General features: G+C 38.1%; 1 protein-coding gene across 8 annotated transcripts in view; it reads right to left on the reverse strand.

Annotated features, from left to right (window-relative positions):
• LOC134518662 (prolyl endopeptidase FAP-like) overlaps window positions 1–12,854 on the reverse strand; it is a 43,799-nt gene extending 30,945 nt beyond the window's left edge. Inside the window, exons 1-8 of one of the 8 annotated variants that reach the window (XM_063341711.1) lie at window positions 12,793–12,854; window positions 12,648–12,711; window positions 12,298–12,382; window positions 4,501–4,596; window positions 2,504–2,598; window positions 2,282–2,356; window positions 2,037–2,089; window positions 918–990 (exon numbers count right to left, since the gene is read on the reverse strand). In XM_063341711.1, the coding sequence (XP_063197781.1) occupies window positions 918–990; window positions 2,037–2,089; window positions 2,282–2,356; window positions 2,504–2,598; window positions 4,501–4,596; window positions 12,298–12,382; window positions 12,648–12,653 (483 nt within the window). In that variant the 5' untranslated portion in view covers window positions 12,654–12,711; window positions 12,793–12,854. Of the gene's footprint in view, window positions 1–917; window positions 991–2,036; window positions 2,090–2,281; window positions 2,357–2,503; window positions 2,599–4,500; window positions 4,721–7,041; window positions 7,126–12,297; window positions 12,383–12,647 lie in introns of those variants that run through there. The other 7 variants (XR_010072028.1, XR_010072030.1, XR_010072029.1 and 4 more) reach the window with 7 other exon arrangements.
• Window positions 12,855–18,280: the final 5,426 nt, after the last annotated feature.

Consider the following 18,280-nt stretch of genomic DNA (forward strand, 5'->3'; position numbering starts at 1 on the left):
GTATTTCTAAATTTCAATCAAATGAATGGACATGTGGTTAAGAAACAAGCACCAGAAACATTGCTTTCTCAGAAAATCATGCGTTTTGAGGCCATAAGCATTAGTTAGCATCATCAGTGTAACATTTTAACTACTTTGTGCTTTAAATGGAAAACAAAGCAAGTCTTAAATCTCTCAGATACAATACAAGGACTATTATATAAAAACATCACAGACCACTATTTCTAGGAAGAGAGGAAACTATCTTCATTGTGTTCTGTCTTCAGAAGCCGTGGTAAAGAAAATAACAATATTTAAATTAATTGAGACAACTAATACTCTCCTAGAACATGGAAAAAATTTCCTAATTAGTTTTCCATTCATATTTATCCCACTCCCTGGTTATTTTCTGAAATTAGCATATTACAATTTTTTGCACAAATAGTTTGTCAATACTGGATAAGTAGTTAAAAAACCACTAACTATTATAATAACCCCACTAAATAACGTGGGTTTTTTTGTGATAAGAATCTGGCAGCCATTTCCTGGAGTAAAAATTTTAGAAAATGCTTTAAATACTGTATCTCTACATGTCCACAGTAAACTCATGTGTTGTACGGTGTCAAAGGAAAACACATTGGCTTTCAGGCCTTGAAACTACACTTAATCCTATACACAAGTATGATGGTAAATTCTTGATAAGAGACTGACTAGCAAACTGAAACCCATAACGTAGCTGAGAACATGGATTCTTCTACTAAGACACAGAAAAGTTGAACTTAACAAGTTAAAACTGTTTGTCATTCTTGCTCACAACCAAGGTTAATACACACAGGCCTGTGAAAAATACAGCCTAACAAAATAATAACCAAAGGCAAATAAATGTCTTCTAGCCACACAAAGGAAAATCACTCTAGTGCTTCATTATCTTTACTGACCAATTTGTGTCCAACGGGTGACCAGGATATATACTGAATTTTATGTGGAAGCTGATTTTCTGTTACAAAACCACTAAAAAGGAAAAAAAGTTGAGATGGCTTTTTGTGTATAGTGCAAATGGATCATTATACTGTACATTCATATATAATTAATGAAGGACTATATTTTCTAACAGCTTTTTGCTTCTTGAGCAATGCAAAATTAAGGCAGGCAGTGAGACATGCAGTAATGCGATGATGTGCACCAGTGCTGGTAAAGACTTACAACTCAACCCTTTGAAAACATATTCAACAGCCTAAGAAGCCAGCCTTTATCTGTTCTACATACTGCACAAGCATCTACAGTCATTTGCTCTATCTGCAGGCTGCATTACAGTCTCAGCAAGTCATTTGGAAACGTGAACTCAGAATACAGCATGCTGAGGCAAGTGTAACAGCAGCAGTTACATTTGTTAAGGATCACGACCAGCATGCAGTACCTCTCTACTCACAGTAGCTTGCAGCAATCTTTTCCTGTCACCTTGAGCCAACAGTTTCCCAAGAATAGAGAAGCACAGTGCAGTTCCTATTGCTCAGAACTAAGAAGCATTTTGTCATGCTGCTACTTAAGGCATAAAAAGGTGACTGGGGAGACAGATGGCCTCCTTTGAACTTGGGTGGAAAGAGAAGTGGTTCAGGGAAGATCCTGGGAAAGAGACCAAATGCCATGGGAGAAGCTGTAAACTTTTGAGGAAAGCTAAAGATTAGATCGACCATAAAAAGGATGAATTAGGTAACAGAAGGGCATGGAGACATCAGGTGTGAGACTAAAGTGGACTCAAGCAGCCAAGACAGGGTGGGAGAAAATTATACAAAGAAGAAAAAAAGATGAGAATCTTGAGCAGTGGAAGTTTTAGGGCATGAAATACAAACCAGTCCAGATACCTGTATGAGTAGATGAAAGGACTGTATGACTTTCTTAGAGGCCATTTTTTTCAAGCAAACAAGTAACCTGACAGATTCAGGCAAAAGCAAAGAGGTGGTAGTCCCATTACTATGGAGTTTTTCAGTAGAAACGCTTGCAAGCACATCACTACAGAGTATTCACCATAGCTCTCTGTAAGAACTATCAGGCCTTACCCATATATGAGATCATAAATGTGGTATGATGCTGTATAAGAATATCTCCAGAGCTGCAAAAATTAATCAAGAAAATAATATTATTAACTTGGAAAAATAAAACCTAATTAAAAATGATCAGCTGCCTTTTCAAAGCCTACCCCTTTCTCAAGAAAGTACAAGAAGCATTTATTCGTGGCAACCACAATCAACAAAATACTAAATGAAAACAAACACTTCATTAAGCCGTATATTAAAATAATTACCTTTGAATAATTGCTTTCCAGAGCTATGAAATATTTGTCTGATGATAACACATAATTTGAAGCATTAACTTGTTTCTGAAAGATTAAGAGGTAGATTAGATTCTAATAAAAAAACTTTAAATAAGGATTTGATGAGTCAGGTTTTAATCCACTCACTCTTAAACTACTACTTGAAATGCAAATGCATTTCACTGCCTTTTTATTAACTGAAATGGTACGTACCATTGTGCTGTTAGTCATGATGGTAGTTGGGTAGTTTGTTTCAACATTGTAAAGAATAATATCGTCTTCTGCAGACTGATGAAGATATTCATTATCTTTATAAACAAGATAAAAGGGCTGTTACCTTGCGCAGAAGATACTATAGAACAGATCCGTTTATCAAAGTATTCACACTCCTGTCAGTGAATAGATTTTGAGCAAATATCTTTTGGCATCTACATAAATTTTTTTTTTCTTCTAATGACGCCAAGGTACAGAGTTATCAACAAACTGTCTTCAGGGTTCCTGAGTACATTCTCAAGATTACACACTGCACACAGAATCAGCTAGTTAACTTCATAATTAAATGTGTAGATTTTGTCAGTAATGTCTGATCAAGAATACCAGGGACAGACCCATTAGAAGGTCAGTATTACAATTTAAATGTTTTAAAGAAAACATTCGAGATCTTTGCTCATAATTTCACCAGAATACTCTGATTTGTACAGATTCCGCAGGTAACAGCAGTACCATGTAACTTCCACCACATAAATGATACTGTCCTTACTCACACAGGTCCTACAAAGCGAGGGTGAGTGGCCTTCAATGAGAACAGAATTTAACCCTACCTGTGCTCAAGACCTGAGCCATAGTTTGGAGGAGAACGAAGATCAGAATTTTAGTTTCACATAACTATTTTTACTGCTATGAACAGAGAGAAGGAATTGGTGTAGCTAGAGAGAGAGGGAGAAAGAGACTTTAAAAGTTTAAAAGCAACCCGAAACATTGCATAAGGTGTTCATCTTTAGGAAATTAGATCACCCGTGCATCTTTTGAGCAGGCTGCTGTGATATGCATAACATCATTTGTGGTGATCTCAGGTCCCCTTAGGAAGAGATACTCAACTTTATCTCCTTTTTCAGAAGAAAAGTAGGCATATAGAATGTTGTAGGCATGACTATCTATGGAAACTATGGCATGAATTTTGCGTGAGGTTTGTGACTGTTAAAAGGAAAGATAAGTCTGAGTGAGAAGGATATAAAAAAGGAAGAATATTAGGTTTATGTAATATGCTGCCTAGTACTTCAGACAGAATTCCAACAAATGGTGACTGATTTTTTAAATTGTACAAGTGCTATCAACATACTTCAAATTGCTAAGTGTAAAACTTGAACTGCTGCTAGCAATATCCTGGAAGGCTTCAGTTCAGTTCTAAAATTGTGGGTTAAAACTAACTTGGTAAGACTCCATGTGAACAGTAGCATGTTTCTTGTCTCTAGTGAAAGAATAATAATTGCTTGAGGCAGTGAATGGGAGTGGTAGTAGTGTGTGGACTAGAAGGTAATCCAACCTAGCTGAAACCTTTTGGTGCTGCTGCAATTCAATTATAACAAGAGTAGTATTTCAGCCACACACAAACATACATCAGCAGCAACTAACTTCATGTCTTTATCTTCCACCTTAAGGAACTCGCTTAGAAATTCAACCTTATTTTCTATGCAATGCATTGGAACTCAGGAATTTCAGCAGTGTCAGCATTTCCTTAAGTGCAATAGCAACAGTTGAGCTCACTGCAGGGCTAGGAACTACCGACAACAAAGAACAGGGCCTGTAAGACAGGCTACCTTAATTATTACAAATGGTAAAGTGAAAAAGTTCTGTGATGAACACAAAAAAGGAGATTGCTTAAGAAATGACTAACACATTGACATACTTCTTTCACTGGCTGCAATGAATATGACAGTAAAGGAAATAAAACACTGAAGGCCTCTGTAAAATTATAGCTTATGCTTGACTCAAATATGTCTGTTGAAACACCAAATACCTGGAATTTCTAGAATGACTGACAGAAGAGTAAATTTCAACCATAAGTTTTGACTAGCAGATTGTTTAATTTCATAGTTAGCATTCATTCACAGTAAAGCTGGAAGAAAAAATACATTTCTGAGTCTGTGTAAGCCAGTCTGGAAATTCATTCTAGAAAGGCTTATGTATGTTTGAGAAAAGGTTTTACTTACCTGACACCCAATACGGAAAAAATGTTTTATATTGGAAGTTTCCATTCAAATAATCCTCTAATGTAAGAGCTCTGGGACCATCATCTGTGTTGACAACTAAGAATAAGAGAGAAAGTTTCTGTTAATGCAATGCTGTGAAGTGGAAAAAAAAAAAGTAAGTACTAGTCCAATATTTCCTTTTTGTTATATTTAGCACCAGGGAACAGCAAGGATAGCATAATCCTGGAGGTATGCAAAGTAGGCACAGCAGAAAGGAACGTTCTCTGTTACTGTTCTGATAAGGTCCTTCAGCCTCTGAAGGAATGACCTTTAGGAATACAAAATTAGAAACTAGATAAACTAATTTATTTCACCCAGTCATTTATTCACTCAGACATATTTACTTATAGAACCTGTGAGTCCACGAAAAGCATTTTCCACACAAAAGACAATTAAAAGTTTTGTTTAAAGCACACGTTTCATGAACTTGTGTAGTATGTAGAGCCAACTATTTTAATGGGGACCTGCACCTATTCAGACAACACAGTCAAACAACAGGATGTGCATGCAGATCCCTACTGCCAAATTTCATAAATGCCTCATCAACCAGTGTCGGAAGATGGCCATAGGGCTTGCAAAATAATCACCATCCACACATGTTTCTTAGTACCCACATGAAAGAAATAGATGAAGGCATGCAGGTAAAAATAATGCTTAAAATTAAGGAGTGAACCCAAACTTCAATTTTTTATTTAATGCTGCAAAAGAAAATTGGCAATGATTCTGGAGAGCAAACAAGTACTCTGATATTTGACTTCTAAGCAGATCAGATAGTTGCATAAAAATAATGGACAAAATTGTGGCTGGTTTTGTGGTTCTTGTCTGACTATGTTTCTTCCCAAAGCTAAGCACCTTAAGCCAGGGCAGATTTTAAAAACAAAATTTAAGGACAATCAACTGGATAAGAAGAGGGTAATGCTGAAAATGCTGGCTTGCTAAGTGCATGAAAATGAAAAATTCCATTATAAAAATGTAATAAAAAGCCAGTAAGAACAACTATGCAGTTCACAAGAGAAAGAGTACTTAAAATATTTAATCCTAAAAATACATAGGAACATTTCTGATAAAGGCCAGTTTTTAAAGTTCAGTACCATAATAATGGCAGCTTTTAAGTCTAGGCATTATGGATTCTGTGCTTTTCTCCTTTAAAAATAAGGGGACTTTTGCCATGGTGTTCAGAGGTAGTGGGAATGTCACTCTGCAGCCTAATAGATCTCTGTGACTTCCTCTGTTTGTTCCTTCAGAGCTCTCAGATGACAGACAGATAATCAGGATGACTCGTTGCCCTCGGGTTTCATATCATGCTCCATCACTTCCTCATTACAGCTGCCCTCTCTGTTAAGATCACACTGACTTCCTGGGAAATGTTTCTTCATATTCTCTTCTATGGTGCTTTGTAATGATAATACATGTTTTCTTCTGCTAAGTGACTATTACTTACCGTAGAATACACATGTCAGGTTGACTGTTGACACTAGCCTTGCCTGCACTAATGCAGAAGAAAGCTGTCATGAGAAATAAAACTGAATGCCAATCCATAGGCAAAAACCTATCCGGATAAACTCTGAGCTAGCAGTATGTTCAGAAAATATCCCAAGAAGTTCAATAAGAAGTTAATTCCCCTTGCTAATACCATGACTGTATATTAGAGATCCTTGATCCACTAATGATGAGCAGAGAAGATGGCAAACTCTTAAAAAATGCATAGAAAATAATTCCAAAGAAGAATTCACTTCTATTTACATTGAGTGATAAGTACTTATCACCAGCTTTCAGTTTAAATTCTCTAAGTGAATATGCCTATTAGCAAAAGAAATCCACTCTTAAGATCTGTTTCCATAGTTGTGTGTATAGGTGGCTTAATTTTGCCGTCCTGTTTGATATCTTAATCTGGTAAAATTTCCTGGTTCCTTCTCTCAGCTTAAGAGAATTTTTTACTAAAAAGACAAGCAATATCACAAATGTCTCATCTCTGGTTTAATTTTCACAGCTCTAATTTAAATCTTTACCCTGTTAGCCATCTCACCCTTACATACTTAATATTCTGTGATAATTTATTATGACTGCTAATGATTTTCAAAATGTGTCCACTCCTATCTGAATTTCTACCAGTGGACTGCAAAAAATATGAACACAACTATTTCTTACTTGATTACTTATAATTTTGAATGCTTGTTTCTAGGCAACAGAAAATATATTTTAATGCTTTAATTAAAAACAGCATCTTTGATTGTTTCCTATAATTGCTGCTGATTCTTTCTTCTGTAACTAAAGACTTGTTTGATAATAGTATTCAAAATCTCTGCTCACAGATCAACCCTAACACGAAAAGTACTGTACATGTCTGCAGCACTATACAGACATTGATTCGGATGGTTGTTGGTACGCTTGGTAAGTTCTTCCATTGTGTTTCATTTCTTTATGAAATAACAAAGATGAAAAAGATCTGAGGGGACAAAAAGGAAGCAAATAGCAGAGCCAACCACACAAATGAAAGCTTACCAAATTTCATCTTTGCTCTTTTCCCTTCACCATCCCACTGTCTTGGTTTTAATCTTTTGTGGTCCTTTACATTCATTTACAGGGTGCAGTTCTGTATTTCTCTGTGCACTGAATTGGGTTATTTTTCTTCACAGTGTATATTGATTTATATATTCCATGATTATAATTACTCACTCATATCTTTGAGTGTATTCAACTTACATGTACAATTCTGGTGATAAAAGACAGTAAGCATCTATTAATTGCCACTGACTTTATGCAGATACCTTCTCCTTTACTGTTAAGTTCATTGTTGTGAGAGAGCTTAATAAAACACAGAATGCAGAACTATCAATTGTATTAAACTCAGATTAACTTTATGCACACCAATCTATCACTGTGAAATTCTGCTTTTATGATAAGGATTATTCCCTTTCAAAGACTGGATGTGGGTAGACCAACACAATCCTTGTGAACTCCCCCAGGAGGATGGGGCCAGGCTCTTTTCAGCAGTGCCCAGTGATAGGACAAGACATAATGGGCACAAACTCGAACATAGGAAGCTCCATCTAAACATGAGGAGGAACTTCTTTACTTTGAGGGTGGCAGAGCACTGGAAGAGGCTGCCCAGAGAGGTGGTGGAGTCTCCGTCTCTGGAGACATTCAAAACCCACCTGGACGCGTTGCTGCGCAACCTGCTCTAAGGTGACCCTGCTCTGGCAGGGGGGCTGGACTAGATGATCCCCAGAGGTCCCTTCCAACCCTACGATTCTGTGATTCTGTGATTTCAAAGCCCTGCTGGCTCATTCCACAACACGGTCTAATGCGCATCCATATAAATTGTGTCTACTCTTGCCAAATTGAACCAAACGTACGTAATAATAAGAAACTATTCTGGTTTCTGTATTTGTTATTTTTATATATCTAGCTGTATATAAGTATTTTATATGTACTTATACATATTTAATATATATGCATTTTAATATGTATTTTATTTAGCATCCACTGCTACACAGCAAATAGATGACTTGCCAAAATAAAACTGCTTAGCACCTAGGGACAGCCAGCTTGCAGATGGCATTATATTCTGCTTCCGACTGGAATGTCCGTTCTCATCTCTGTGGTCTGATGCTGAATAGCTAAAGCACAAGCTCCTTCAACATGCGTAGGAAGACAGCCTGCCACCTGAGGAAACCACAGCCCCGTTCAGCATCAGAAACTAATTCCAACACTCCTGACCCTGCTCCAGAACTTCTGGTCACACTGAGCTCCACATCATCTGAATCTGCTTTTCTATACCTACATTACATTCAGTAATTTTTTGTGAGGTGTGCCACTGCTTTCACAGTGAAGGTTACTTCAAAAACACCCTTTGGTATGAGAAGAAAAGATGAAGTCTGAACAATTCATGTTCTGCAGCGTGATCCAGCTCTTGTTACTCTTAGGAACAGACACTGTATGTAGAAAGCCAGAGAACACTAGAATGGGAATGGCTTAGTCACTAGTGACTCTCATAGTGATAAGGGTCCAGGAAAAGAAAAAAGCCTCTTTTAACTATACACTGAGAAAAAATCATTATAATCTCTTTCAGTTGTTGAAATTTAAGTTTTCAGAAACTATAAAGAAAAGCTAGTATAAAAATTTACCTTAGATCATATCCATCATACATTATTTCTAATCATGGACTTGGAGAGATAAGATTGTTGCGGTAACCCCTTTAAATTAGTCCTAAACCAGAGTATTTATTTTGCCACCAGCATGTGAATAGGCACAGAAAATTAATAGAGCCTGTTTTGGTTAAGGACTTCATGCTGATTTAAGAATCTAAGTGACAACGAGTTTCTTCAAAGCACTAGTCAGATTTGGAAAGAAAAGGCCCACCCAGCCCCACAGTCCTAGGAGTATTGTCACAGACCACAGCTGCACAAGTATAGCAGACTGAACCCTGTTAAGGGAATATAAACTAATAGAGCATATTAGTTTTTGAAAATTTATCTAGAAAGATTTTAGTATGAATTACTACCAATTTTTATACAATCTAAAGTACCAAGCAGAAGAGGTATGAATTAGTCTAATCTATCTCAATATTGTTTTTTATTACTCTGTTCTAATAATGTTATGATAGCTCTCAGCCACCAGTATACAGATCACAGTAGCTAAGTTTACACTATTACTTAGACCTGAGCCTGAGCTTGTAGCTAAGACTGAACCACCAGATTTTGGTGGAAGCCCACTGTCACAGTAATCTATTGATATTCTGTTACAATAAACTGCAGCAACAGCTGAGAGTTTATAATCTCTCACTGTCACTTGCCAATTTTGATAGATGGCCAAGAAGACGGGAATTTCCCTTTAACTTTACTTGTGTTTTAAGTCAAATATCCAGGCACACATTTCAATTAGAAAGCAGCAATTAACAGCATCATCTTTATCGGAATTCACTGCCAGCAACAGAATTCCTGACTGGAAGCATTTTTCTTCCACTCCACAATGTTGGAAACCACACTGCTTGACGTTGCATCGGAAACCGGGGAGGCATTTGGCTGGGGTGTAGCAAAGAACACCACCAGCTCCTAAGCAACTGGCTGCTGACCGCTTCCTGGCTGAGAAGTATGCCCTATCACCTCATCTGCAACATTAGAGAACCAAGGTCTTAGTCTCAGGCCTAGGTCAAGTGTACAATCAGAACAGAAATACTGACAGGCAGGATTCTGGATATTCATTAAAAATAGCAGAAAAGATTAATTTGGATCCTAAGCAATACATTCAGTTAATTGTAACTCTGCCTCCGGATCCACTATCGCTTTTCAACTGCAGACAGGTAATTTCTTTCTTGTCTATGCTGCAGAAGAACAGGACTGTGTACAACAGCGTACAAGTGAAAAGAACCTTTCTGAACCGTTTAGAGTTGGGTTATCACAGCAGAGCTATCATAGTAAGATAAAACACACAGCACATTCCTAACTCAAAGAAACGTCAAAAAACTGTCACTAATTTCTTAGGCACAGATGCCATTCACTATATGGAGATTACCTGCCTTGCTCTTCTCAGCCCCACAGAAATTGTGTAACAACCACAACTAAGTATTTTCCCCTTACTATCCTCTCCAAACAGAAAATTATTTTCCAGGATAACTTTTGAGATTTTTTCACATTTTCATACTCCTCCATGTGTAAACAAAAACCAGCTATCACATTTGGAGAAGTCTGAAGAGCATGAAATTACTAGAGACTTAACAGATGAAACCAGAACTAAATATTTCTTCCAGTTCTTTCAGAATTACAGATGACATTTCTCTTTGCTGTTTTCTTAAGCAGAAATTTAGTTGGTCTGTGTCTGTGCATTTCTCATATGTAATTAATTGTCTTTCTAGATTGCCACATCCTGCCAGTTAAGCAGTAGTGAGGTGGAATGTGGAAACAACATTCCATCTCTGTAGCTATTTCCTGTCTGTCTTCGACTTGCAAAATTTATAACTGCAAAATTAACTTATATTTCTTCCTTTTACAAGTGATCAGTAGACTACTAAGAATTCAAAAAGGTTTAGGCATTTAAACAGATAACTGCAGCACGTGCAGTTCCAACTGAGAACAAGAGACACAATGAGATGTGTTCAATGTAACTGTGTGTTCAACATAATTGTTTATTCCACAATTCTCTAAAATGCTCCTTCAAATCATTCTGTAAAGCAAGATAAATTCTTTATCATTCTACTGGATCTAAATGTCATCTCTGATATGACTGGTTACCAAGCCGCGATTTCAAGGAACCATAGAGACGAAAAGAGTTCTTCGTAATGGTTCCAGTACTGAAGCGGCACAGACTAAAACCAGTGAGCAGGTATGTGATAACTTCAGAAAGGAGAAATATATTCACTTCCTCCTACAGTACCTTCCACGGTCTTTAGCAACTTCTTCAGGCTGCCAAACTAATGTTTGGTCTCCAGCCTCTTTGTTTGCTCACTGCTCTTTTTTATTTAAATCTCATAAAAATATTATGCCTTGTGTTAACATACAGGCTTGGTAATTCAGTAAGTGTGACTTGATACCATACATTTATCTAGTATCAAAAACTCAGATTTGACCATGCTTAAGCTAGCCAAAAAATCTGGCACCCCATAATTGACAGTAAAAGTCAAACCTATCATTCTGAATTGATACCTCTTTCCAGCACTGCCTCCCACCTTGATATAATCTATCCTCATATTCACATGCTGCATAACAGAATCAGCCCTAACTGCTTCAGAAACCTCCAACCCCTCTCTCAACAGAACAACCTGTGATAACCACATTCCACAGAAATATCAGGTAGAAAAGAGATTCCACCTTTCGCAAAACCTGCATATTAATACAGGACTTAACTTTCACAAGACTTAAGCAGGGAGATAGCTAACTTTGTAACATCTAGTTGTAAATGCAAAACTAATTTTTTCATCTCATGCACCCTGCCAACACATGAACAGAGAATAATAATAACAGAATTTTTTTTCCTTTAAATAGACACAGTTACTGGATTATAAGCTTTTTACTACTATTTTAATTATTTCAGAGGCATTCAATTAATCCGTTACAGTGAGAGGGCCATGTAAATACTTATACTGCCTTTACCTACACCTCTCATTATAGAAAAAAATTTACCACTAAGTAAAGGCTCTAAATTTCAAATCACACTCACTTCAAGCTTTACCAGAGACTCAGCCGATCACATTGTATTGATTTACCTACAGCTGGCATAATAATACTAGAGCAAACTATGCATCCTGATTTTATACAATGCTGACTTTAATTTTCAAATGCAATCTTAAATACGTTCACAAACAATTCATCATACCCTAATGTAATTGGGTAGAGAACTTGTAATTGGATAGAGAACTTCTGTAATTATTACACCATTTAAAAACAAATACAAGTTCACCAAGCTAAAGGAAATTACTGACAGTTTGTGAGTGTCTCCTAACCCTTGACACAAAAAATAACATAATATGAAGAGATCTGAGAATCATTTTTGCAGTCCTATCCAAGAACATTATATATCATGCACAATGAAGTTAATTCAGGTGCTTTTCACTTCAAGGGCTGCTTGTTTCAACATGTGCTGGCATTTCAATCCCACCTTCAGGATATTTCAGTTGTCAGTACATTTCTGTAAAGTTATAAAGCCATAACAATTCTGACAGGACAATCCTAAAGAAGATTTGACAAACTTCTGTGAACTTTAGAAGTCAAAGTAGCTAAAGATACTGCATTTTCACGCTACATTAGATTACGAATGCCTTACCTCTTGATGGAAGCAGTATAATACACATAAGTAATAAGGAAAGCAAAAGGCATATAACCACGCCAAATATGATTTTTAGCCGGGTCTGCAGAACAGAAACAAACAATAATTATATTTCTAATATTGCCTGAAGCACACTTCTATGGCTGGTAAATAATTAAATCCTCCCACTCTCTCCAATCCGTCTAAGCAACAAGCAAAAATGTCCTTGCAGTACATTTGAAAAGACTTCCCTTTCCTTTTTCTTTAAAACAAAAACTTACACATCAGAGCCTGGCCTTATGCAATAGCTGACACTTAAAACAACAGATGTAAACATTACCAAAAGCTGAATTCAGCAGCATACAGACCTTCATTTTCGTGCCGTGTTCTAAAAGAATGTAAATTCTCTCTTCTGGGTGTTGGTCAGTGGATCTAGAAGAGTTTGAAAAGGCAGTGTCTGTTTTCACAGTTAGAGCCAAACCTCTGGCAGACTTTTATTTTTTTCCTACATACTTCTGAAAACTCTGCCAAATTTCAAAGGGTTTCCATAAAATTAGAAACAGGCTTTCGGGGAAGTTCTTGAACCAGAAATGGACAGTGTGTGGTTATAGGGGTGGTGATTATATACTTCCCATCAATGTGAGCAGTAACCAACATCTGCTTATACTAACTTAAGGGTTTTATGACTCAACAGTTACTTGATATGTACTGTTTTTCTGTGAAAAGCGTCTACTGTGTATTTTGGCAATCCTCACATTCTCAGGACATAGTCATGACCTTATTTCTACTCTCTACAGAGAAATTAAAAAGAAAATCCAATAGCTTTATTGTTTATATAGAATTCATGTATGTTTACTTTCTGAAATAATAAATGATGGCATAAGAATGCAAAGCAAGCAGCAGGAACAGATATCTTTTAATGTCTTCCACATGTGAGGAGAATTACTTTATTTTCTCAGAAAACTATAAACTTCTATAGGCTATGTAACAGACCTTAGACAAGTAAAAGATCTACTGGCCCACAGCAAATTCTGAAATAGCGCTTAAACCACCAATTGCACGTATTTTATTCAGCGCACTGAAATGAGGTCAACTGAAAACAGGGAACACTTCTCTTGAGACCGCAGTGTCGAGTTACATAAGAGAGCCCTCAGCAGCGAGAAGAAATGCTCCAAAAGGGAAGCAAAAGCATGCCGTGCTCCTTCGACTGACGTTTCCCCGATGTTCTCACTACTGGTCTGCCTCGGAGCCGCTGTGGGGGGCGCTGGGGCAGGCGGGGGAGACGAGGACAGGCCGCAGCCCGTCCGTTCCCTTCAGGCGGGTCCCCACAGCGGCCACCGGCGTAAAGCCGGGGGGGGAGCAACGGTCGGCGGGCGGAGGCGGGGGGGCGGATAACGGTCGGCGCCGGGGGGATAACGGTAGGCCGTGAACAGGCACCCTGCCCCCTAGCGGCTGCGCGCCCCGCAAGCGGCGCAATCCGGGCTGAGAAGAGACAGAAACTAAACAAGGCAACGTTCTGTGGGCTGGTAGCGCCGCTCAGCCGCCCCCTGCGCAGCCCGGTACCCCGCAGGCCCCTCAGGAGCGCTCTGCGCTGTCGCCTCTTGTGTTCGCTGCTCGTTGCTCTTTCCCAGCACCCCCCGCGCTTTCAGCCTTCCCGGCGTCGCTCGGTGCGGTTGCACACTCTTCAGAGCACCTCCACACACCCTGCGTGTTAGCGATAGTCAGGTCTCAGACGGATGATCTCAAAAAGGAAATCCTTCCAGTGGGCCTACCGCAGAGCCAGTAATCATCCTTCTAGATGATTAACCTGAGCATGAGACTGGGCCAAGCATTTCACATATGTGGCTGATTCAGGCAAAAACCAACAAAAAAATAAACCCCCAAACAAACACCCTTTCTAGTATTCATCCAGTGTGCTGTGTGCTGTGAGGAAACACAACCAAAGACTTGCGCAGAGTGCTGTACCCCACAGCCATGGGTTCAGGGTCTGTGTTACGTACAGAAAGGTAGCAGGGATGGCGGCAGCTGAGCTGAGCTACAAAACGAAGCCTGTCATCCACTTACTGCCTGTAGCTTCCCAGCCATTCCACTCGGTGCTCACGCCAGCGCTGGCACTGGGCCTTCCTCTGCTTGGCCTGCTTGGGGCGGCCAGGCCCAGCCGCAGCCCCAGGCCCAGCTCAGCTTCCTTCTTGCAGCCGCCTCAGCCCGCGTGGTAAATGTCAGCTGCCCAAGAATTGACACAAACTGACAGAATATTCACTAGGTTTGACATGAAACTTAGCAACCAGTGACTGGAAGTTGCAGGTTGGGCTTAGGCGTTCTTGATTTTGCGTGTGGAGTCTGCTGAATCACCTCATCTTTCTCCCTGAACCAGCCTTGTATTTCCCTCCTGTGCTTAACACCAGAAAGGAAAAAGTAAGAGGGTGAGGAAAGGAGTCCAGAATGGTGCTGCTTCTATGTGGAAGTCAGGCATGGGGACTATGATTTTTCAAAGGAGGTTAACAAGGACTGAGTACCCAGATCTTACTGAAATTCAGTAGTATCTGTGTGCATCACTCCCTCTGGCTTCTTTGAAAATTGAAAATGTGGTAGATGAGGTAGGTTTCCTGTCACACCAAACTGTCCAGTAGAACTTGGGCTAATGTTTTACAGAGAAAAAACCCTTCACGTATTACCACCAAAGGTAGTCAAGTTACCACCTTAGCCTAACAGTATGGGCTGGAATTTGAACCCTAACCCTTCCACCAGCCTTGGTGAGGCAGTGGCTGATCTGGGCAGTGTTTTGGCAACATTCCTTACATTAGTCTTTAGAGGGGGATTTTTTAAAAGGTATTAAACTTAATTGTCTGGAAAAAACAGTGATATGAATCATGCCTTATTTTCCCATCAACTCTGTTGCTCCGTCTCCCAAGTTCTTGTCACAACAGTGAAGTATAAGTTATACAAGATAAAGTTTCTGAATCAGATCCAGGAAAAAAAGGCTGAGAAGGCAAAAATACATTGTTCCTCATACACTGTAGATGAAGGGCAGAACTGAGCTCAAAAACAATAGTGTTTCCTAACAAGATCAACCCGCAGCTACTCAAAATTTCCAAAACAGAAAAGGATCGTGGCAAAAGAATTTTTCCCCGTGTAACTCATGCTTCTTATTTCCAAACTGTTACTTATTTCCTAGCATTCTGTGGTTAATGCCGTATGTATTTTCAATAACGCAGTTCAGAAATCAATTTTTTTCCTACCAACATTGGTTATTCCTTACAACCAGAACATCACAAAAGTGCAAATGCAGGGTTTGATCAGGCTAGTTTTCATTTCCAAATATGCAGCTTCCTCTAATGAATACGTACTCAGAGAATGCCTCAAAGGAAATGATTCAAACTCACATGATCTAAAAGACTTTGCAAAATGACTATATGCTGCATACTATGTATTTTTCTAATTTGGAAGTCTAATGATTTAAGCATGTGCTGTAGTAAGATTCACAAAGGTTGCAGCATTAGAAGCAAAACAAAATCTACCTGTCAGAGAATGACCTTTACAAACTTTGTAGATCTATTGCTCCTAACACCTGAACTCTCTTCGCTGGACTGTACTTGTACAAGTGAAGAAACAAACAGTAATTCTTTCAGCAGCCAAAGCTTTTCCGAACTTCTGAACTTCTGCAACATCAGATAGAAATAAAAGTGTAAGGAAGCTAGAATGAGGGTGAATCAGTTGAAGAAATGGACAAAATATGGAACAGAAAACATACTCAGTTTGTAAAGCAACTATCCAACCTACTACGCAGCTACTCTAAGGTTACTAAAGTATTTATATTTCCCAGATGAGGAAATGCAGATTTACAGATGTAGGTTGTGCATGACATCAGACCAAAAGTAGACAGACTAATGAAAATGCAACTAAAGTCGAACCATTTCTTAAGTAGCCACACCAATAGCTAGACAAATCCACAGTGACTAATAGCTTTTTCTTCTTTCCACATTTGTGAACAAATAAAAGCTGTAAGTAGAAAATACAATCAGGATTTGTCACACTCCCTGGAGGACTTTGGGTCCATAAAGGCAATAAATGCAGAAGTAACTAGCAGATAAAATATGGCAATTTAGCTTGTTTTTTACAACTTCACACTTCCTGGATGAACAATATAGGCACGTTTTACAACCCCATTCAGAGACAATAACTTGAAGTGGAAATTCCTTATCCTACACGCCAGCAGGATTCATTTGAGGTTCATTACACATTATGCTGAAGTGAGATTGTGCAAACACTCTTTAAGCTTTGGTGACAATGTGGCTGAGTCACGCTAGGAGCTGGGAGTTTAACGGCAGCACACAGGTGAACTACAAGAAACCCAGGCATGTTTGTGATACGGCCCTGTTGAACTCAACTATAAAAGAACAAAGAAATCCTGCTACATATGCTCTTGTTGCTTCAATAAAGGGAAGTATCAAAAGCTCAGATTTCAGAAAATCTACTCAGCATAGAAAATTGACTGAGGACCCAGCAGCAATCTACATAATGATATAATCTTTTTACCAGGGTTTTACATTTCTTTAAAGTACTGAATAAATTATTTCAGACACTTGAAAATGCCATGTACAGTGTATTATGTTACATTTACATAACTATAATGACTCAGAAATACAGAAATCCAGAGATGCCGACTATTTACCAAGACAGACAATTCTAATAAGTGATTTTTAATATATTGCATAGCATCTCCTCAGATACTGAGAACATGAGCAAAATACATGTTATGGGTGTGATCTATCAATCACCTCCAACATTTTCAAATACTTAGATTCTCAAAACAATGTGTAAAAAGTATAAAATTTGTCCTGCACTTAATGCTAAATTAGCAGATTCTAGAAGTAGCCAAAAGCTTCAGTACTAAGCAAAATACTACAATACAAGAAAGAGATTAACTCCGAGTTTCTAAGGACAATAGATGAGGTGGTTTGTGTTTCTTTTTTAAACTAATGAAGTATCTAATGCTGAATAAAGAAATTGGTGAAGATTTCACATTTGTTCTGCCTTGCATGATACATAAAGGTAAAAGTAACATTATATAAAGATATACACAAATATAAAACACATACACTACAAACCATTTACACTCCCTATTTCCCCCTGGCCTTTTCTATTTTAGTTATATCATTCAAAAATACCTGTGGAATTGCTGTGTCCTGAAACATCTTTGCATATATAATCTCTTAATTCTCAATAATTCTCAATAGGCCTGATTTTTTTTACAGCCCTAAGGTAGTAGTTTATTGGTGTAAGTCATTGTTGTGCAATAATTTCAACCTATAAATAAATCACAATTTCTGTAGTTTAAGCACATTCTAATCTACAAAACTGCTATACCAAAAATTTACCAGTGTGCATATTTATTTCATAATGCTATAATTTATTTATAAGTAAGTAGCTAATCTCAAAATTGCCTATATCAGTTTGGTGATATCTGAAATGTGCTGCTCTTCTCAGTCAGAAATTAGATTTTTTCCCTTCTCCCTGAAGCAAGGCCAGAAATATGAAAAAACCCACCCAAATCTGGTCCTGACATAAACCTGAAATCAAATCTGACTTTAAAAATGTGCACAGTATTTATATTCCTTTTAAAAATGTAAAGCAATTACACATCTATCCATAATAAGATTATTTTTTGCTGGTATATACTTTTCAGATATGTTGCAACTTCGAAATTTTACCTGGGGCTACTGAAGTGTTTACACATCCATGCCAGTAACCATACCACTTTATCCTGAATTTGCAAAGCTGACTGTTACAACAACAGACTGACCTTCTTTCCACTCTCCCATATCTTACTTGCAAATGGCGGGGGGCGGGGGGCAAGAATCTGTCAATGAGATAAATATGAAGACACATTATGCTATTTTTACTGTCAGAATACCACTATCCTTTAAATATCTAGGGTGAAACCGTGGTCAAAATTGTCAAAATACTTACAGTGAAAGAGAATAAACAGTATCACAGTTGG

The sequence above is a fragment of the Chroicocephalus ridibundus genome, chromosome 7, assembly GCF_963924245.1.
Source record: "Chroicocephalus ridibundus chromosome 7, bChrRid1.1, whole genome shotgun sequence".
NCBI classification, from domain to species: domain Eukaryota; kingdom Metazoa; phylum Chordata; class Aves; order Charadriiformes; family Laridae; genus Chroicocephalus; species Chroicocephalus ridibundus.